Source organism: Rana temporaria, chromosome 2, assembly GCF_905171775.1.
Source record: "Rana temporaria chromosome 2, aRanTem1.1, whole genome shotgun sequence".
NCBI lineage: Eukaryota > Metazoa > Chordata > Amphibia > Anura > Ranidae > Rana > Rana temporaria.
Genome location: NC_053490.1, coordinates 49,846,464 through 49,870,094, shown reverse-complemented (window position 1 = coordinate 49,870,094; position 23,631 = coordinate 49,846,464). Strand labels below are relative to the sequence as shown.

At 44.0% G+C, this 23,631-nt stretch overlaps 1 protein-coding gene across 1 annotated transcript in view; it reads right to left on the bottom strand.

Moving 5' to 3' along the window:
• LOC120929012 (dead end protein homolog 1-like) overlaps nt 1-11,931 on the bottom strand; it is a 62,579-nt gene extending 50,648 nt beyond the window's left edge. The window contains exons 1-2 of the mRNA XM_040340185.1: nt 11,695-11,931; nt 4,387-4,504 (exon numbers count right to left, since the gene is read on the bottom strand). Of these exons, the coding sequence (XP_040196119.1) occupies nt 4,387-4,504; nt 11,695-11,784 (208 nt within the window). The 5' untranslated portion in view covers nt 11,785-11,931. The remainder of the gene's footprint in view (nt 1-4,386; nt 4,505-11,694) is intronic.
• Between the last annotated feature and the right edge of the window lie 11,700 nt (nt 11,932-23,631).

The window sequence follows — 23,631 nt, the reverse complement described above, 5'->3', positions numbered from 1 at the left end:
CAAAAAAATATCCTGTCATCAGCATCTTTGGAGCGGTGAGAGGAGCGGCATGTATACCACTCCTTCCCATTGAAAACAATGGGAAACCGCAGCAATACCGCCCGCAATGCGCCTCTATAGAGGCACATTGCAGGCGGTATTAACCCTTTATCAGCTGCTAGCGGCGTTATACCGCCACCGCGGCTCCCGCCCCAGTCTGAAAGGGGCCTTAATCAGCCCCTGTGTGTGCATAAGGAGGCTTTATTTATTTTTTATAGGTAACTTTAATGTTTTAAAACGTTTCTTTTTCACATATCATTACTGATATAGCATATTGCTGGTAACATATCCTCTTTAAAGACCAAGTTCACCTTTCTGAACACGTTACACAATTATTCAGGGTGTAAATGTAACGTGTCCAGAATGCACCCCCTCTCCCCCAATTTCCCCTTAACAGCAGATGGGGGATCCTCTCCCCGCCGTCACAATTTAAAAACAGCATGGCTGCGTGGGGCTCCACTCTGTGAATGAATAGACTACAAGTACCATCATCCATTGCAGCCGACAGTTTGTAGTTCACTGATCTTCCTGCTCTCAAGTAACGGTCTACCCGTATTGGAGGTACGAGCAGACAGCTATCCTGAGAGCCTGCAGGAGCTTGGCATTGCACCCACAGTCTGCTGATATGCAATCTGGCCTCTGCAGGCTCCTTAGAAAAAATAATAATACATTTTTTTACCTGTAAAAAACGTGCATTCATTTATTTATTTTTTGCAAACGGTGAACTAATCCTTTAACCACTTCAACCCCGGAAAGTTTTACCCCCATTCTGACCAGGTAATTTTTTGCGATACAGCACTGCGTCGCTTTAACTGACAATTGCGCGGTCGTGCAATGCTGTACCCAAATAAAATGGATGTCCCTTTTTCCCCACAAATAGAGATTTCTTAGGGTGGTATTTGATCACCTCTTTTTATTTTTGTGCGCTATAATCAAAGAAAGACCGTCAGTTTACTTTTTGCTATAAAACATATCCAACAATTAAAAAAAAACGTATTTCTTCATCAGTTAACCGCTTGCTGACTGCCTCACGTAGATATACATCGGCAGAACAGCACGGTCAGGCAAAGCAACATACAGGTACGTTGCTTTGAATCTGCCGCCTAGCAGGTGCAAGCCCCCACCGCGGTCTCCGTGACCGTGGGACCTGCGGACTCGATGTCAGCCTGTGTCCTGTGATCATGTCACGGAACGGCAGAATGGGGGGATGCCTTTGTAAACAAGGCATTTCCTTGTTCTGCCTAGTGACAGAAAAGTGATCTACTGCTCCCTGTGTCGTGTCACAGGTAGCCCAGCCCCCACACAGTTGGAATCACTCCCTAGGATACACTTAACCCCTTCCCTCCCTGTGTCATTTACACAGTAATCAGTGCATTTTTATAGCACTGATCGCTGTATAAATGACAATGGTCCCAAAATGGCGTCAAAAGTGTCCGATGTGTCCGCCACAATATCGCAGTCACAATAAAAATCGCTGATCGTCGACATTACTAGTAAAAAAATAATAATAATAAAAATGACATTATACTATCCCCTATTTTGTAAATGCCATGGGGCAGATCCACGTACAGCGGCGCATTTATGCGCTGGGCGTAGCGTACCTAAGATACACTACGCCGCCGTAACTTAATTTTTTTTTCAAATCCACAAAGAATCCTCGCCGTAAGTTACGGCTGCGTAGTGTATCTTTGGCGGCGTAATGGCGCGGCATTCAAATCTCTGTGATGGGTGCGTGTTTTATATAAATACGTAGTGACCCGACGTAAACGTTTTTTTTAACTGCACATGCGCCGTCCGTGGAGGTATCCCAGTGCGCATGCTCGAAATTAACCCGGAACAAGCCAATGCTCACGACGGTGACGTCATTCTACGTAAATCCCTATTCGCAAACGACTTACGCAAACGACGTAAAAAATTCAAAATGCGAGGCGGGAACGACGGCCATACTTAACATTGAGTACGCCTCATAACAGTAACTTTAACTATACGCCGGAAAAGGCCGAACGCAAACGACGTAAAAAAATGCGCCGGCCGGACGTACGTTCGTGAATCGCCGTAACTAGCTAATTTGCATACTTGACGCGGAATTCGACGGAAACGCCACCTAGCGGCCGCCGAAAAATTGCATCTTAGATCCGACGGCGTACTAAGACGTACGCCTGTCGGATCGACCCGAGATGCCGTTGTATCTTGTTTTGAAGATACAAAGATACGACGCGGGAAATTTAAAATTACGCCGGCGTATCAATAGATACGCTGGCATAATTCTTTTGTGGATCTGCCCCGCTATAACTTTTGTTCAAACCAATATTACGCTTATTGCGATTGTTTTACCAAATATATGTAGAAGAATACAAATCGGCCTAAACTGAGGGAAAAAATGTTTTTTATATATTTTTTGGGGATGTTTATTATAGCAAAAAGTAAAAAAATAGGATTTTTGTACTCACCGTAAAATCCATTTCTTAGACGGACACAGCCTTCTTTGACATTAGGGTTATGCTTCTTCCTACCAGGAGAGTTTAGGCAGAATTTAACAGCACTTTTGTGGCGCTCCTCCCAGGGGGCGTGGCTCCCCCAGGCATAACCCACACCATGCTTTAGGAGCCTCAGTCCGTAACAAGCAGTAGAAACCAAGGAGGGGTGGGTGCTGTGTCCGTCTATGAACTCAGAGAAATGGATTTTACGGTGAGTACAAAAATCCTATTTTCTCTTCCGTTCATAGACGGACACAGCCTTCTTTGATATTAGGGACGTCCCCAAGCAGTGTCCAAAAAATTAGAGGGGTGGGAAAACAACACAGCAAACCAGGTTACACCCCAAACAAAAACCGGAGTTGCTCAACGGAGAAACTCCAAACATAAACTGCCGCCCGTAACACCTGCGGCTGAGGAAGGCATCAAAAGATGCACACACATCCACCTCGTAAAACTTTGAAAAAGCGTGGATTGACGACCAGGATGCATCCTAACACCGCTGTAACACAGAGGCATGATGCCGGAAAGCCCAAGAGGCTCCGATCGCCCTGGTCGAATGCGCCATAACCCGAAAGGGGGGCGCACACCCCTTTAGGGCATAGGCCTGAAGCACCATCCGTCGGAACCACCTAGGAACGGTGGCCGACGAGACTGCAAGGCCCTCTTGTAGGGCCAGCCACCGACATGAACAGGGAGTCCGACTTCCGGAACCGTAACATATAAGTACACTCGTAGGGCCCGAACCACATCCAGAGGATGCAAAGTGGCCTCCTCCTGGCATTTCGGCCGAGGACATAAGGATGGAAGAAAAATGTCCCCAACAATGCGAAAAGCCGAAACAACCTTAGGGAGAAAAACGGCTGCGGCCGCAGCACCACCTCATCCTTACGGATGACCAAGTAGGGAGCCTTGCAAGACAAGGCCGCCAGATCAGACAGACACCCGTCTGATCGAGGTAATTGCTACCAGAAATAAAATCACCATTTGTGACAATAAACAAAAAAACTCCTAAATGTCCTCAAAGGGAGCATCCCGAAGCACCGAAAGGACTAAATTCAAGTCCCATGGGGGTAATGGAGGGCGCACCGGAGGGGCCACCTGCCAGACCCCCTGACCCAACGTACACAGAGTTGTCCCGTAGCCACTTATTTGTTATCTTGGCTGTGTGCTTAGGGTCGTTGTCCTGTTGGAAGATGAACCTTCACCCCAGTCTGAGGTCCAGAGCGCTCTGGAGCAGGTTTTCTCCTCTGTAACTCAAAACATGCAACCTGTAGATTTTTTTAAACGTCGCCTATGAAGATTTTAAAGGGTAAAAGTTTGTTGGCAATCCACGAGCGGACGCAATTTTGAAGCGTGACATGTTGGGTATGAATTTACTCGGCATAACATTATCTTTCATAATATTAAAAAAAATGGGGATAACTTTACTGTTGTCTTATTTTTTAATAAAAAAAAGTGTAATTTTTTCCCAAAAAAGTGCGCTTGTAAGACCGCTGCGCAAATACGGCGTGACAGAAAGTATTGCAACGATCGCCATTTTATTCTCTAGGGTGTTAGGATAAAAAATGTATATAATGTTTGGGGGTTCTAATTAGAGGGAAGAAGATGGCAGTGAAAATAGTGAAAAATGACATTAGAATTGCTGTTTAACTTGTAATGCTTAACTTGTAATACCAACGACCACCACCAGATGGCGCCAGCTCACATCTGGTGATAATAACTTGTAATACCAACGGCTCACCACCAGAAGGCGCCACCTTCCAAGCCAAGTCGCCAGAACACTATTTCTAGTCGCCATGGCGACCTGGCGCCTGGGATTTGTTGATCCCTGGAATAGACCCTTACATAGAAATTCATCAGTGCCACATACCTGCAGGGTACCCACGGTAAATTCTCTGACCATTGATCTGTTGAAGGATGACATTATTTTCTTTCGTCCATTGTGAAAGGGCTTCTTTATTCTGTCTGTTCACTGAAGTGATCCAGACCTGTTGCAATAAGAAAAACAATTACTATCATGATTTTACAACCGCTGCCTGAAAAATGGACCAGCCTAAAGTCTCACAGACCTATGACCACAGGGCAGAAATTTTTTTTGGTCTGGTCCACACTTATGCAACTGGCTTGCTTGGTATTATAATGCCACTATATAAATCCTGTATAATAGTAGTAACAGTTTCTGCAGCCCTTTACAAAATTAGGGGGGACAATACAGTTACAATCCAAAGACAAGAGGGTTGAGTGAGTGAGAAACTTGTATAGCACAACACATGCAAACTGAATCGCCTCTGGGCGCTTGGTATCTATTTCCTACTATATTTTGCCTTCAGAATAGATGGGCTTTGAGTTTTTTTCTGAAGGCCAGGTGATTCACTTCCATTCGGATGCTGGTTGGTAAAGCGTTCCACAGTCTAGGTCCTTGGACTGCAAATCTTTGTTCTCCTTTGGACTTGTATCTGGCTTTGGGTATCTCAAGTAGATTTTGGTTAGTAGATCGAAGAACGCGATTGGGGTTGTGATATTTAAATTTTTCACATAGATATTGGGGCGCACTTCCTTGTACACATTTGTGCGTCAGCAGAGTGCCTTAAACGTAATTCTGTCTTTTACGGGCAACCAATGAAGGGATCTAAGGGAGGGGAGATTGATTCCCAGGGTTTCTTTACCTGTTACAAGTCGTGCGGCCGTATTCTGGACTTGTAGACGAGCAATTTGGTACTTTGGGAGTCCGAGGTAAAGGGCGTTTGCATAGTCGAGTCTGCAGTTGATTATTGTTCCCACCACGACTGCTCTGTCTTCTTTTGGAAAAAGGGAATTAGTCTACCTAGCAGGCACAGCAGATGGTGGGATCCGCTGACTACTGAACTTATTTGTGCATACATTGTAGGGCCGAAACAACTAATCGATTATGAAATTAATCGATTACAATTTTCATAATCGAATAATCGCCCAGTAACATAATGGGGTTAAGAAAACTAAAATTAGCCATTTAAAGTACAAAAAAGCAAATCGCTACTGTAAATATTAATTTCAATGTCCCACAGTAAAAAAATGGACCCCCTAGAGTAGCGATTATTTGCTCTTTTTGTACTTATTTTTGTTTTTTTACCCCCATTATGTTACTAAACATCTCAGGCCGGGGTCACACCTCTGTTTTTTGGTGCTTTTGGCAGAAACACACTACAGTTCATTTACATGTTTTCCTATGGGACACGTTCACATCCATGATTTTTTTCAGCTGCTGCGTATTTGGAAAGGGCGAGGACTTTTTAACGCAAAACGGTGCTATTTTTTATTTTTTTTTGGTTCAATATACTTCAATGGAGAAGCTGCAGAAAAGTATGTAATGTGTTTTTGTGGCAATTTGTGTTATGTAATATGCTCAACAACAAATTGGCCCAAAAGAAATTTAAAAATGCTAATTTTTTTTTTTAAAGGCCATTATCCGATTAATCGAAACAATAATCGGCCAACTAATCGATTATGAAAATAATCGTTAGTTGCAGCCCTAATACATTGTCATTGTCAGTGACTCCGAGACTTTTGACTTTGGTGCTAGGGGTGATGGTTTGTCCCAAAATGGGCGGGGGTGTCCATGTTGTCATGGCAAGTCTCTTTCGGTTGGCATGGAGCAGAAGAAGTTCTGTTTTTGAGGTTAGGAGGGCGCTGCCTGTAAGAGCTTGCAATCTAAAGGGGTGATACAAACAGTATTGACCTTGCAAAGATAAGTTGATAGAGGCGGTAAAAGTTCAGTTATTAGGCTGGGACAGGACAAGCTTTCCTGTAGAGATGAGTTAACCACTTGCTTACTGGGCACATAAACCCCCTTCGTTCCCAGGCGAAATCTCAGCGTCCGGCACTGCGTCGCTTTAACTGACAATTGCGCGGTCGTGCGACGTGGCTCCCAAACAAAATTGGCGTCCTTTTTTCCCCACAAATAGAGCTTTCTTTTGGTGGTATTTGATCACCTCTGCGGTTTTTATTTTTTGCGCTATAAACAAAAATATATATTTTTTTTACTTGTTGCTATAATAAATATCCCAATTTTTTTTTAAAAAACTATTTTTTTTCTCAGTTAAGGCCGATACGTATTTTTCGACGTATTTTTGTAAAATAAAAAAAAATAAAAATCGCAATAAGCGACTGGTTTGCGCAAAAGTTATAGCACCTACAAAATGGGGAACAGAATTATGATTTTTTTTATTATTTTTTTTTTTACTAGTAATGGCGGCGATCTGAGATTTTTATTGGGACTGGGATATTGCGGCGGACGTATCGGACACTTTTGACACAAATTTGGCGCCATTCACATTTATACAGCGATCAGTGCTATAAAAATGCACTAATTACTGTATAAATGTGACTGGCAGTGAAGGGGTTAACACTAGGGGGTGAGGAGGGGGTTAACTGTGTAGCCTGGGTGTGTTCTAACTGTGTGGGGGGAGGGGGGTGACTGGGGGAGGGGACCGATGCTGTGTCTCTATGTACAAGAGACACAGATCGGTCTCCTCTCCTCTGACAGCACGTGGAGCTCTGTGTTTACACACAGAGCTCCACGTCCCTGCTGTCACCTGCCGTGTCACCGACGATCGCGTGTACCCGGCGGATATCGCGGCCGCCAGGTACACGCATCGGGTCTTCGGCGATGCGTCGGGACAGTTTTACCCGCCGCGCGCCACCCAGTGGCGCGCGCGGGTAATGCACATAAAAGGCAGTTTTTAAACGGCCACTTGGCACTTGAGAGCCGCGCTGCGGACGTATTTCGTCTACAGCGCGGATCTCAAGTGGTTAAAGAGCAGGAGGTCTTAGGGGAAGTGAGGAGGACAGTTTGGGCAATATTTTAATATTTTTGGTGATGTATCTAGAGCAGTGTTTCCCAACCTTTTTTCCAGTCGGGGTGCCCTTGAAAAGTATTTTCAATCTTGAGGCACCCCAGTCCAAGGCTTGGTTCACGTTGCTGTGTGTCGCGGAACATGCGCAAAATTGCACTCGTTCCTGACACGCAGACAAATGCTCTGCTCTTTGGGGGTGCCGTTGATTCTTAAAGGGGTTGTAAACCTAATGTGTTTTTTCACCTTAAAGTGGGAGTTCACCCTAAAAAAAATAAAAAAAATAAAAATTTCTACCATGCCATCCTGCCATCCAGCATACTAGCGCGAGCTACATTATACCTTTATTTATTTTTTTGCGCCGTACTCACAGTTTAATCCCTTAGTTAAGTTCCTATGCAGAGGGGAACATGATTGACGGCCGGCTATGGCGCGTCACGCTTCCCGAAAATAGCCGAAATAGGACTTGGCTCTTCACGGCGCCTGCGCAGTCAGCTCCTAGTCTGTGCGCAGGCGCCGTATAGCGCCGTGAAGAGCCGAGTCCTACTCCGGCTATTTTCGGGAAGCGTGACGCGTCATAGCCGGCCGTCAATCATGTTCCCCTCTGCATAGGAACGCCTATTCCCCGCGGGTGTCTGAAATTTAACTAAGGAATTAAACTGTGAGTACGGCGCAAAAAATAAATAAAGGCATACTAGCTGACCCTAGTATGCTGAATGGCATGGTAGAAACTTGTTTTTTAGGGTGAACCTCCGCTTTAATGCATCCTATGCATTAAAGCGGAGCTCCGCTGTAAAAAAAATAAAAGCCAGCAGCTACAAATCCTGCAGCTGCTGACTTTTAATATATGGACACTTACCTGTCCTGGAGTCCAGCAACGTCTGCAGCAGAAGACAAGCAAACCCTTGTCTATCTGCTGCCCCCACTGCCATCCTTTAGTGAGGGAATCAGGAAGTGAATCGCTCCAGCTTCACTGCTCGATTCCCTACGGCGCATGCGCGAGTCGTGCAGCGCCGTCCTCACTGGTCCCCGTTGTGTTCTGGGAGCCAAGTGTTTCCCAGAACACAATGGGGGGGCAGGAAGTGACGCACTATCCGCAGACTCCCCGCAGAGAGGACTCCCGTAAGTGGGTGCAAATACCTGAAAGGTGTTAAATGTGACACCGGAGGGGGGAGGGTTCTGATGAGCGGAAGTTCCACTTTAGGGTGGAGCTCCGCTTTAAGGTGAAAAAACACCTTGCAGTGTCCGGCCCCCCAGCCCACCTGTTTTACTTACCTGAGCCCCGAATTTCCGTGGGCGCGATTCTGGGTCGCTCTCTCCACGGGTTCTCGGCTCTTCATTGGATAGATCAGTGTTTCTCAACTCCAGTCCTCGAGGCGCCCCAACAGGTCATGTTTTCAGGATTTCCCTGAGATGAAATGGCTGTGGTAATTACTAAGGCAGTAAAACTGATCAAATCACCTGTGCAAAAAAATGGAAAGCCTGAAAACATGACCTGTTGGGGCGCCTCGAGGACTGGAGTTGAGAAACCCTGGGATAGATTGATAGCAGCGCAGCCATTGGCTCTATGGGGCACTACAATTCCCCATTCCAGGAACACCAGTGATGGAGCACTATTCACCCCCCCGGGAACACCAATGGTGAGGCACTATCCCCCCCATAAATACTTATGGTGGGGCACTTGTCCTCCCAGAAATACCAAAATTAATGTTTTGCCAAGTTTACTCACTCACTGTATTTTAAAAGTAAGCCACTATGTACCTTTTTATATCGCAACTGGAGGAGCGCAAGGTCTCCAACATCCACCAGCTCTGTGATGTCATCATGGAGGAGTGGAAGCGGACTCCTGCGGCAACCTGTGAAGCTCTGGTGAACTCCATGCCCAAGAGGGTTAAGGCAGTGCTGGAGAATAATGGTGACCACACAAAATATTGATAGTTTGGGCCCAATTCAAACATTTTCACTTAGGGGTGTACTCACTTTTGTTGCCAGTGGTTTAGACATTAATGGCTGTGTGTTGAGTTATTTTGAGGGGACAATAAATTTACACTGTTATACAAGCTGTACACTCACTACACAACATTGTAGCAAAGTGTCATTTCTTCAGTGTTGTCACATGAACAGATAGAATAACATTTTTACAAATATGTGAGGGGTGTACTCACTTTTGTGAGATAAATGTATATATATATAGAAAATATAATGTAAATAATTGAAATAATAAATACAGTAAAACCTTGGTTTGAGAGCGTTTTGCAAGACAAGCTAAACTTTTTAATACATTTTGCCTTGATATGCAAGCGATGTCTTGATATAAGAGTAGTGTCATGTCACAACAGAGTATAAAAGAGAAGAGAGGAGCCTCTAAGTGTAGCAATATGGTTACATTTAATGAAGGTACAACATTTAGCAACATATTGCTACACTTAGGCCCCTTTCACACTGGGGCGGCGTCGACGGTAAATCACTGCTATTTTTAGCAGCGATTTACTGTCAATTTCACGGCGCTATTCGGCCGCTAGCGGGGCGATTTTACCCCCTGCTAGAGGGCCCAAAAAGGGTTAAAAACCAGCGCAAAGCACCTCTGCAGAGGCGCTTTTCCGGCAGTATACACACACATCTATACGTACCGTATTTATCGGGGTATTGCGCGCTCCGGCGTATAGCGCGCACCCCTAATGTGGACCCGCAATTCCTGTAAAAAAAAACATTTTAGTACTTACAGTTTTGGTGTCTTGCGCGGCATCCATCGGCGGGTCCGGCGTCGGTCTGCGGCTTCGGTGGTGTCCTTCCGGCTTCTCCCGCGCTGTCTCCCCGTTGAATGGCCGCTTCCCGCGCTCAGTTTGAATGCCTGCGCCGACATATACAGAGTGCAGTACACTCGGCTACATTCGGCCAGGCTCGGCTTCGCTCGTGCTCGCGCTCTGTGACGTTTATGCGTGAGCACGAGCGAAGCCGAGCCTGGCCGAATGTAGCCGAGTGTACTGCACTCGGTATATGTCGGCGCAGGCATTCAAACTGAGCGCAGGTATTGGTGTATATCGCGCACCCACGATTTTCCCCTTATTTTAAGGGGAAAAAAGTGTGCGGTATACGCCGATAAATACGGTATGTGTAATATATATATATATATATATATATATATATATATATATATATATATATATACACACACATACACAAACACACACACACGTATTTATATATTATTTCAATTATTTATATTTTCTTAATTTTTCTTCTTATAATTAATCAGTATTTTTATTTATGATTATATATTTATTATTGCAATTATATACATTATGATATGTTCTTAATTCTTCTTACTATAATTAGTATTTTTCTTTTATAATGATATATTTATTATTTCAATTATTTATATTATATTTTCTTAATTCTTATTACAATTAATCAGTATTTGTATTCATGATTATATATTTATTATTGCAATTATATACATTATGATATTTTCCTAATTCTTATAATTATTCAGTATTTTTATTTATGATTATATATTTATTATTTCAATTATATACATTATGATATTTTCTTAATTCTTCTTACTATAATTAGTATTTTTCTTTTATAATGATATATTTATTATTTCAATTATTTATATTATAATATTTTCCTAATTCTTCTTATTATAATTAATCAGTATTTTTATTTATGATTATATATTTATTATTGCAATTATATACATTATGATATTTTCCTAATTCTTCTTCTTATAATTAATCAGTATATTCATGATTATATATTTATTATTGCAATTATATACATTATGATATGTTCTTAATTCTTCTTACTATAATTAGTATTTTTCTTTTATAATGATATATTTATTATTTCAATTATTTATATCATATAATAAAATGTAATAATAAATATTGGGAGGCATAGAGGAATGTAATGGGATTTTAAGGGCAATGAAAATAATATACAAAAAAGTATAGGTAAATATAGAATATAATATTTAATTTACTTTACTTTTTTTTTGTAAAGTAAATTAAATATTATATTTTTCTATATTTACCTATACTTTTTCGTATATTATTTTCATTACCCTTAAAATCCCATTTCTTTGAGGTATTCATTTTTCTATATACTCGGGATGGTGGCAATGCTCATGTCAGTTTGTTGGGACTATGTAATAAGTATATTATCATGAAGATACTAGAGGTTCCCCTCCCTCCCAGGCCTATCAGTATAGGGCAGGAAGACATGTCCATTGCACAATCCAATCCCCCCCATAAGATACAATCACAGGACCTCCAATACAGGAAAATACAGCAAATAACTTCTGCACACTCCGGCTCCTGGTAGGATGAGAGGTGTGATGGACCTACCTCCTCCCCCGGTAGGTCTTCCTGTACACAGCTCCTCATTATCCATCCGTACTGCTCCCCCCTCTCCATCTTCTCTCTACACGCGGACATCACCTCTCAGTCTTCAGCCTCTGAGAACTTTTCTCCAGAACTTTCCTCTTCACATGACCAGCGTCCAATCAGCAGCGAGGGCCGGCTCCCAGCCCTCCAATGAGATTGTCTCAGCTCCGTGTGCCCTCCTCGGAGATACCAGTTGTTGTGGGAAGGACGGGCTGTGCGCAGGTGTAGCTCTATGGTTGTGGAGGATGGGCGGGGCCCCTGCGCATGGACTAGGGCTGGGCCGTAGAAACTGCTTCATGTAGAAACCCAGCCTTACATATGTGCAGTGCAGGGTGAATCACTTTTCATAGGGCGTTACTGTAGACACTTCTAGCCACTTAGGATCAGTGGTGGGTTGGTGCTCAATTTTTTTTTTTTGGGGGGGGGGGGGGGACTGAACAATTCAGGAAAAAAAAATCACCCATCAATTGCAGCCTCTCTGTACCAAACGCAGCCACTGTGCCATCAAATGCAGCCACTGTATCATCAAACGCAGCCACTGTATCATCAAATGCAGCCACTGTATCATCAAACACAGCCACTGTATCATCAAATGCAGCCACTGTATCATCAAACGCAGCCACTGTATCATCAAACGCAGCCACTGTATCATCAAACACAGCCACTGTATCATCAAATGCAGCCACTGTATCATCAAACGCAGCCACTGTATCATCAAACGCAGCCACTGTATCATCAAACGCAGCCACTGTATCATCAAATGCAGCCACTGTATCATCAAACACAGCCACTGTATCATCAAACACAGCCACTGTATCATCAAATGCAGCCACTGTATCATCAAACACAGCCACTGTATCATCAAACACAGCCACTGTATCATCAAACACAGCCACTGTATCATCAAACGCAGCCACTGTACCATCAAACGCAGCCACTTTGCCCATCAAACGCAGCCACTGTGCCATCAAACGCAGCCACTGTATCATCAAACGCAGCTACTGTGGCATCAAACGCAGCACTGTATCATCAAACGCAGCCACTGTGCCATCAAACGCAGCCACTGTGCCCATCAAACGCAGACAGTGTACCATCAAACGCAGCCACTGTGCCATCAAACGCAGCACTCTATCATCAAACGCAGCCACTGTGCCATCAAACGCAGCACTCTATCATCAAACGCAGCACTCTATCATCAAACGCAGCCACTGTGCCATCAAACGCAGCCAGTTTGCCCATCAAACGCAGCCACTGTGCCATCAAACTCAGCCAGTTTGCCCATCAAACGCAGCACTGTGCCATCAAACGCAGCCAGTTTGCCCATCAAACGCAGCCACTGTGCCATCAAACTCAGCCAGTTTGCCCATCAAACGCAGCCACTGTGCCATCAAACGCAGCACTGTGCCATCAAACTCAGCCAGTTTGCCCATCAAACGCAGCCACTGTGCCATCAAACGCAGCCACTGTATCATCAAACGCAGCCACTGTACCATCAAACGCTAAAATAGCCCAGTGCGCATGCTCCAGTTCTCGGCGTAAAACGTCAATGACACCGACGTGTGCGTCATTGACGTAAAGTCGTATTCAAGAACGACTTAGTAAAACGACGTACCCAACGGGAAAACACGACGCGGACCCGACGCCATACTTAACATGGCCTACGTGGGACTGGCGTAAGGTTACCTCTCATATAGCAGGGGTAACCTTACGCCTACGCAAACGACGTAAGCGACGGTTACGCGGCGCGAATTCGTTCGGGAAACGGCGTATCAGGCTCATTTGCATAAACAAATGAGACCTGAACGTAAACGCCACCTAGCGGTCGACGTAGTATTGCATTTAGGATCCGACGGTGTAAGTGATTTACACTAGTCGGATCCTAGCCTAAATCCGGTGTATCTTGTTTTGTGAATACAAAACAATGATACGCCGGCGGGAATTTCGAATTACGCCGGTGTATCAGTAGATACACCGGCGTAACTTGTTTGAGAATATGGCCCATAATCTCTAATCAGGTGCATCCAAAAACATCCCCACCGCTATCTAGGATCCTCCTGATTTCCCAGCCCTCCAATGAGATTGTTTCAGCTCCGTGTGACACACAAAACTGCTGGAAAACAAATCTTGGTTGTCAATTTGCTGGGTAAATCGAAGAGAAGGAGAGGCGGCCGTGGTTCTCTCAAAGTGCTGTCTGGGCCCAATGGACCCACTGGGACCCATGGTAGGGCCAGCCCCGCTTTCACTATGCCCACCAATAAATGCAGCACCGCTCTTTGCATGGAACACCTTCTTTAGGCCACAGAAATAAGTCTTTACCATGAAAGAGCTGGTTGATTCCGTTTACACTGGAGGCCAAAGGTTCCCAGTCTTATGTGACCCACACCAGAAGTGAACTTTGTAAACACTGGTTTTATATAGGAGACATTATCTCATAGAACTGAGAAACATTGCTGTAAGTAAATCTTATCTCCAAGTGGAGGACTAGATTAGACCTAGATGGACATTAGCTATCAGCCTGACTTTGCTCAGAGGAAGAAGGTGCCGGAAAGTCTGTGTCAGGGGCCAAAAACGAAATGTAATTCAGGACAATAGCGGTCAGGAAGTTACTTAAAGGGGTTGTAAAGGAAAAATTTTTTTTCCCTAAATAGCTTCCTTTACCTTAGTGCAGTCCTCCTTCACTTACCTCATCCTTCCATTTTGCTTTTAAATGTCCTTATTTCTTCTGAGAAATCCTCACTTCCTGTTCTTCTGTCTGTAACTACACACCGTAATGCAAGGCTTTCTTCCTGGTGTGGAGAAAGCCTCTTGAGGGGGGAGGGGGCAAGCAAGAGTGTCAGGACACTCTCTACTTTGCAGATAGAGAAAGGAGCTGTGTGTTAGTGGGTGTCCTGACCCTCCTGCTCGCCCCTTCCCCCCTCAAGAGGTTTTCTCCACACCAGGAAGAAAGCTTTGCATTACTGTGTGGAGTTACAGACAGAAGAACAGGAAGTGAGGATTTCTCAGAAGAAATAAGGACATTTAAAAGCAAAATGGAAGGATGAGGTAAGTGAAGGAGGACTGCACTAAGGTAAAGGAAGCTATTTAGGGAAAAAAAAAATTTCCTTTACAGTCCCTTTAAACATTACTTCAGTAAGTGATCACAAGAAAAAATAATTAAGCGACACTCTCCAATTATGTGAAAACACACTTTGTAAAAAGTCAAGTGTCCTACTCGGAGCAAGAATTCGCAGAAAGGTCACACATTTTGGACAATTAAATGTGAGAATTTTTTTTCCACATTTTACAGTTATTCAGCAGCAAGAACGGCTTTTAAAACTAGCCAGTCAGGTTCACGCTGGAATGTGAATATATATATATATGGTCTTAGCCCCCTTTCACACTTGTACGACTTCAAAGTCACGCGATTTTACCGCGATTTCAATGAATGCCTGTGTAAGTGGCATCAAAATCGGACCAGAGTAGTGCAAGGACTACTTTGAAGTAGGCACAACTTAAAGTCGTGCCAATATGAATGGTAGTCATTGAAAATAATGGAGAATGACTTGTCATACGATTTTGCAGTCCAAAATCGTGAGACAAGTCGTATAAGTGTGAAAGGGGACTAAGGCTGCATTCACACCTGAGCGTAGCGTTTTTGGGACGTTTTGTCGCGTGTATTCGCGCGTTTGCATACAGCGTTGTCCGACGTTTTTGAACTTCAACGTTTTTTATTTTAACCAATAGGAAAAATTATCATCTCTTTCATCATTTGTTGCTATGTTTGTAGATTTTTTTATCTTCTGCCTGGGTGAAATGTTCTATTTCACAGAACAGATTAACCACTTAAGGACCGCCGCATGTACATATACGTCAGCAGAATGGCACGTACAGGCACATTGGCGTACCTGTACGTCCCTGCCTAGATGTGGGTCGGGGGTTCGATCGGGACCCCCCCCCCCCCCCCCCGGTACCTGCGGCGGTCCACGTGGCTGTCTGAGCGATCCGGGATGAGGGGGCGGCTGTTTGTTTTTGTCCGCCCCCTCCGGATCGCTCCCAGCTAATCCGCGCGCTCCCCCGTGTGTCACTTCCTCTGCCTGTGTAAACACAGGAAGAGGGAAGTGGTGTGATCTCTCCTCTCGGCGGTATTTTCAACCGCCGCTGAGGAGAGAAGACATCACACAGTGAGTCTGCACAACACTACACTGACACCAGGACACACAGGCACATTAACCCCCCCCCCCCGATCACCCCCCCCCCCCACACCCCCGTCACAGTGTCACTGAATGCAGTGATCATATATGTACTGATCACTGCATTTAGTGTCAGTGTGACAGGCAGTGTGACAGGCAGTTAGTGTTAGGTTCAGGGTAGCCCCCGTACCTCCCCCTAATAAAGTTTTAACCCCTTGATCACCGCCCTAGTTAACCCTTTCACTCCCTATTGCCAGTGTCACTAAGCGATCATTTTTCTGATCGCTGTATTAGTGTCGCTGTTCCCGCTAGGTAGCTATTTTTTTTTTTATTATTGCGATTTTTTTTTTTTTTTACTAAAGACATGTGGCTGAATACATTTTGGCCTAAATGTTTGACTAAAATGTAGTTTATTTGATTTTTCTTATAACAAAAAGTAAAAAATATTGTTTTTTTTTTCAAAAATTACGCTCTATTTTTGTATATAGCGCAAAAAATAAAAATCGCAGAGGTGATCAAATACCACCAAAAGAAAGCTCTATTTGTGGGAAGAAAAGGACGCAAATTTTTTTTGGGAGCCACGTCGTACGACCGTGCAATTGTCTGTTAAAATGATGCAGTGATGAATTGTAAAAACCCCCTTGGGTCATTTAGCAGCATATTGGTCCGGTCCTTAAGTGGTTAAAGCGACAAAACGCCCGTAGAAACGCTCGTTGTCGCGCTAGATGCTTGAATCGAGTGTTTCCATTACTTTCTATGGGACTACAAACGTTCTAAAACGCCCAAATCCGCCCAATTCGCGCGACAAAAAAGGGTCCAGAACTTGTTTGAGCTTCAGGCGTTTTGGAGTGGAGATGTGAACCATCTCCATAGGGAATAATGTATTTTTTCCCCTTTGGAGCTTCATGCTTCAGGCGACAAAACGCTCAGGTGTGAATGCAGCCTTAATATGATTAAAATTGCAAAAGATGAAAGGCCCTTTAGCATTTCTGGATAGAGGATATAGTATGTATTGGTAAGGGAACAATAAAAAAAAAATATATATATATATATATATATATATATATATATATATATATATATTTTAACCACTTCACCTCCAGAAGATTTACCCCCCTTCAGGACCAGGCCATTTTTTGCAACACGGCACTGCGTTACTTTAACTGACACTTGTGAAGTCGTGCGATGTTGTACCCAAATAAAATGTATGTCCTTTTTTTTGGTGGTATTTGATCACCCCTGCGTGTTTTTTTTGGCGCTATAAACAAAAAAAGACCAAAAATCACATCCAATAGAAGAATTGAAATCGAATTTCTTCATAAATGTAAGCCAATATGTATTCTGCTACATATTTTTGGTAAAAATAAATCCCAAAAAGCGTATATAGATTGGTTTGCGCAAAAGTTATAGCGTCTTCAAACTATGGGATTTTTTTTTTACTAGTAATTGTCGACGATCAGCGACTTATAGCAAGATTGCGATATTGCAGCGGACAGTCTGACACTAACTGACACTTTTGACACTTTTTGGGGACCAGTGACACCAATATAGTGATCAGTTCTAAATCAATATGAACTGTCACTATATTAATGACACTGGCTGGGAAGGGGTTAACATCAGGGAGCGTTTAAAGGGTTAACTCTGTGCCTAGCCAGTGTTTTACGATCGCTCTCTAGAACGGTAAGTACTGCTTCTATTTTAAAAAAACGACCCAATTCCCCTTGACAAAATGAGCAGGAATCTAAGGGTAAAAATTAACTTTTTGGGTGAACCTCCACTTTAAATGTAAACAGCAGGTTGCCGGGTTCTAAATCAGGTTCTGATTCATAAGGTTGTGTATCAATGTACAAACTTGAGACCAAAATAAAGGATGAAACTTCGGGTCGGTCCAGTATATTTGCAGGAGGGAGCCATCTGCATGACCACATCTCCAGCAATTCTGTAATTCGGTAGGGACCTTGTACCCAGTAGTGTCTTTAGGTTTTGTGCTGCGCTAGGCCTGACTAAACTCGTGCACCCCCTAATTTAAACATGACCCACCTTTTCCTGTCAAGGCCACATACCTTTTTGTTTAGGACCCGCCCTGAAATTTTCGAGTGGGACACTAGTTCTTAGAGTCGGGGGGGGCATTGGATTACTTTAATTTGTATAGATTTCTTCTCACTTACTCTTTGGCTATGGGGCAGGAAGTGAATGAAAATTTCTGCAATGTGACAGCGATGGTAAAAAAAAAACTGTCAGGGGCTATAACCCTCCCTTACACTGTTCAAAATGAAAAAAAAAAGTGTTGCCTATAATTCTACTTTAAGCACAAATTTCTGATAATTTTATGGAGAGGACTAAGAAGATATAACCATGCCAATAGTGCAGCAGAAAACATATAGCACAGTGAGGAAGGTTTGTGGTCCAGGCTGATAGGACAGTCAAAATGAGTGTAACGCAAGCTACTTCTAAGGCCGGGTACACACGGACAAACATGTATGGTGAAAGCGGTCCGTCGGACCGTTTTCACCATACATGTCTGCCAGAGGGCTTCTGTACGATGGTTGTACACACCATCGTACAGAAGCCCGCGCGTAAACAATACGCGGGGCGTGTCCGCGGTGTCGCCGCGTCGATGACGCGGTGTCACCGCGACAATGACGCGGCGACGTGGGCGGCCCGCCTTTAAAATGCTTCCACGCATGCGTCGAAGTCATTCGACGCATGCGAGGGACGGCGGGCGCCTGGACATGTACGGTAGGTCTGTACTGACGACCGTACATGTCCGAGCGGGCTGAATTCCAGCGGGCTGTTTTAAAACAAGTCCAGGAATATTTGTCTGCTGGGAAAAGGCCCGGCGGGCAAATGTTTGCTGGAATTCGGCCCGCTCGCGCCCACACACGACCAAACATGTCTGCTGAAACTGGCCTGCGGGCCAGTTTCAGCAGACATGTTTGGTCGTGAGTATGGGGCCTAACAGTGTAGTGCAAGCCGGTGGGGACTCTTTCCATGCTGCCCCTCTGCAAAGTGCTGCCCTAGGCCTGGGCCTTGTTGGCCTAGGCCATGATACAGCGTTGCCTGTACCACCTGGTTAACAGCCTGTAACCCGCTTCCAGGAGTCTGAAGGAAATTGAAAATGTATGTTCTTGGGAAAATTGCTGGTTTTCCAGGAACTCCCTTCTCTAAAGTCCATCAGTCTAACAACATTGGAGGACAAAAAGGGGTGAAATCTAGGGTCTTGACATCCAGGAAGAAAGGCAGGGTTGCCCATAGGGTTGCCAACTCATCCCTTTAACCACTTCCATACTGGGCACTTAAACACCCTCCTGACCAGACCAATTTTCAGCTTTCAGGGCTCTCACATTTTGAATGACAATTACTCAGTCATGCAACACTGTACCCAAATGATTTTTTTGTCCTTTTTTTCCCACAAATAGAGCTTTCTTTTGGTGGTATTTGATCACCTCTGGGTTTTTTATTTTTTTGCGCTATTAATGAAAAAAGACCGAAAATTTGGAAAAAAAAACGTTTTTTTCTTAGTTTCTATGATAACATTTTGCAAATTATTAATTTTTCTTCATAAAATTTGGCCACAATTTATACTGCTACATGTCTTTGATAAAAATAATTTTTTGGAAATTATTTGGTCTGTGTGAAAGTTTTAGAGTCTACAAGCTATAGTGCAAATCATAATAAATTATCACATATGATCACACCTGATGTACTGAAGGCCTATCTCATTTCTTGAGACCCTAACAAGCCAGAAAAGTACAAATGCCCCCCAAATAACCCCTTTTTGGAAAGTAGACATTCCAAGGTATTTAGTAAGAGGCATGGTGAGTTATTTGAAGTTGTAATTTTTTCCCAAAACACTTTGCAAAATTAAGATTTTTATTTTTTATTTAAAAAATTTCTCAAAAGTGTCATTGTAATAGCTTATTTCTCTCACATGGCATGTGCATGCCACAAATGACACCCCAAAATACATTCTGCTACTCCTCCTGAGTAAAACGATACCCCATGTGTGAGACTTTTTCACTGCCTGGCCACATACAGGGGCCCAACATGCAGGAAGCGCCATCGGGGGTTTTAGGAGCATAAATTGCACATCTAACTAGTTGACTACCTATTACACTTTTGAAGGCCCTGGAACACCTGAACAATGGAATTACCCACAAAGTGACCCCATTTTGGAAAGCAAACCCCCCAACGTATAATCTATGAGGCATAATGAGTCTTTTGAACAGTTAATTTTTTTCCAGACGTTTTTGGAATATGTGGAAAAAAAATTAAAACGCATTTTTTTTACACAAAGTTGTCCATTGATAAAATATTTCCAACACATAGCATGTACACAGCAAAAATGACACCCCAAAATACATTCTGCTACTCCTCCTGAGTAAAACGATACCCCATGTGTGAGACTTCTACACAGCCTGACCACATACAGGGGCCCAACATGCAAGGAACACCGTCAGGTGTTCCAGAGACACATAGTATGCACATACCAAGAATTACACCCCAAAATACATTATGCTGAGCAAAGCGTAAACAAAAGATTACCTGTGGTAATAGTAGCGCAGTTCTACACAGCAGGATAGCACTGGTCCAGGCAGCAGGCAGGGACTTGGTCAGCAACGTCCAGGCAGGGATACTGTCCCGTCAGGGTTAGTGCAGGTGGTCAGTTCATGCAACAGGCAGAGGCATGATGGCATAGGTCCTACAGGCAGCAGGCAGAAGTAGGGCCTCGTTCAGGACAGAATGGGGACAGGGGTAGAGGCTTCTCCCACCCAAATCTCTTTGAAAATGTGAGAGTGGGTATTACCGCGCTATCAGAGGGAGGGTGGGGAGGGGGGGTGGGATACAGCTGCGGCACTGGAAGGTGTATCAGACCATAAATATTAATGATGGGGAAGGTAGTGCTGCGCTATATGTGGAGGATGGAGAGGTGGAAAGGAAGTGAAGGGTGGTCTGACTGTGACAGTACAAACAAAAATGGCTTTAAAAAGAGCCGATCAGCGAGCAAGCTGACAAACTTATAACCATTCTAGGCAAAGGTGCAAGTAACATAACTTCATACGTTCTTCTTAGTAGAATGGAATACACAATCAATAAGGTGATGAGAAGTGCAAATAAAGATATACAATCTGTGTAACACAACACCCAATTAACTATGATGGGCTCAGTGATGAGCTAGTGAAAAAAATTCCATAAAGCAGTAAACTTGTGATAAAGATCGATAAAGCAAAAACTTTAACAATAACACCAGAGATCTAAATAATAATTGAAAGTCCAAAATAGGGAAGTGCTGGTGTGGGTCCGAATCAATAATGTGAAGAAAACGTGGGTATCCAGTGATCCTTTTAAGGTGACTGAGGGTGTCCCCTTACCTTACTGCTGTAAGGTAACAGCATATGACTCCAAACACATATGGTTATCCAAAAGGGCTCTGGTCCAGGGAAACTAGGTCCTCCTTGGAAGTCGCGTCCCAGGATGGCCAATGTCTCGCGCCCAGGGGGATAAAACCACCAATAGTGTGATATTGTTTTAAAACTTTTAATCGACATAAAATTATAAGCGAGGGTACTCACATGGTTAAAATTAAATCAGGCATATAAAAAAGAGGGGCAATCGTTCGCCAACGTCACCTCCGGTACCTCTCAGTGGGCTCTTACGCGTATTCGTCACAAGCGTGACTTCTTCAGGAGCTTTGAAGCCTCCGGGCAACCAGACCCTAATCTAGGATGAGAAAACAAAAAAAATGTTTTCTTCATCCAGAAAAACTTTTCTGGAGCCCCTCACATATGTGAGACCCCTGTGTTGAATCCCACTAGTCCAGTAGCAGGGTACAAGATCAGTCTAAGAGGCAGGCAAAAGGCATGGTCAAACAGTCCGAGGTCAGTTCCATATCAGGCAGAGGCAGTACAGAATCGTTAGGCAGAAGAATGGTCGAAAAACAGTCCAGGGTCAATTCCAAATCAGGCAGAGGCATTACAGAATCGTTAGGCATAAGAATGGTCGAAAAACAGTCCAGGGTCAATTCCAGATCAGGCAGAGGTATTAAAAAATCGTTAGGCAGAAGCGTGGTCCAATAACAAGCCGGGGTCAGTTACAAAGCAGGAAGTGGCATAAGGGGTGTGAAGGTGTGTGAAGGCAGGAACGGAGGATTATGTTTACCATACTAAACTAATAATTTAGTTTAGTATGGTAACGTTTAAAACAGCCAGTTACACAGAGGCCTGGTTGCGAAGGACACTCGGCACAATAATAAACTGTCTCTCGTCTGACTCCTTCACTGGCACACACTTTACATTTTTGTTTACCTATTCCGCCTGATGCTGTGGGAGGGACCTTATCCGGGAAGTGCCGTTCGGAGAGCCGACTTAGAACATCTGATCGGATGTTTTGGGGTAGGTTGGTCGGGAATATCAGGGTAGTGGTAATTTCCTCCAGGTAGCCAAGGAAGGGTAGGGGGTTTTGGGTGGATTTGCGGTAAATAATATGGGAGTTGTAGACGGCCAAATGAAAAAAAAATAGCTACTTTCTTGTACCAATGGTACGTGCGTCTTGTGGCCAGATATGGTTCCATCATTTGATCATTTAAGTCGACTCCCCCCATGAACGAATTGTAGTCCCGGATGCAGGTGGGCTTTTGGATGGTGGTGCCACGCCTTCTGTGGGTTTCTACAAAGGAATCGTTGTGGATGGAGGACAACATATATACGTCTCTTCTGTCCCTCCACTTCACTGCAAGAACCTCCTTGTTGCGCACACTTGCCGATTCCCCTTTCCTCAGCTTCTTATTTACAAGGCTTTGAGGAAAGCCTTCCCGGTTCTTTCTGGCGGTGCCACATGCTGGCGTCTTCTTCCGGTGCAGGTTGTGGAACAGGGGAAGAGACGTATAGAAGTTGTCCACGTACAGGTGGTATCCTTTATCCAGGAGGGGGGTGATGAGTTGCCAGACAACTTTTGCACTTGATCCCAAGTAGTCTGGGCAATCGGGGGGATTCAGCTGGGTGTCCTTCCCTTCGTAGACCAAGAAGGAATACAAGTACCCTGTGGCTCGTTCACATAGCTTGTACATCTTCACCCCATAGCGGGCTCTTTTGCTTGGGATAAACTGTTTTATTTTCAGTCAGCCACAAAATTTAACGAGGGACTCGTCTACACATATGTGTTGTTCCGGGGTATATATTTGGGGGAATAATTCCGAAAAATAATTTAATAAGGGGCGAATTTTGAAAAGCCTGTCAAAATTGGGCTCATTTCGGGGAAGGCACTGTGTATTATCATTGAAGTGGAGGAACCTCATGATTATAAAATATCGGGATCTGGGCATTGTTGCGGAGAAAATTGGCATGTGGTAAATGGGGCGTTTTGACCAAAAGGAATGTTTTTCATTTTTTGGGTTGAGTCCCATGCAGAAGGTGAGGCCTAAAAAAATCCTGAACTCCTCCACTGTTAGGTCTCTCCACTGGAAGGGACGGGCATAAGATGATGTGGGGTTGTTGGTGATAAATTGTTGGGCATAAAGGTTGCACTGGGCCACAATGCTAGATAGCAGTTCCTCGGTGAAAAATAAATCGAAAAAATGTATTGGTGAAAAATTGTCCGTGTCCACCTGGACTCCTGGCTGGGCAGTGAAAGGGGGAATGTTGGCTTCTCCGGAATTTGGAGGAAGCCACAAGGGGTACTGAAGGGCATAGGGAAGGCTTGCATGGGTCCTTGGCCTTTGTTGCCGAGGTAC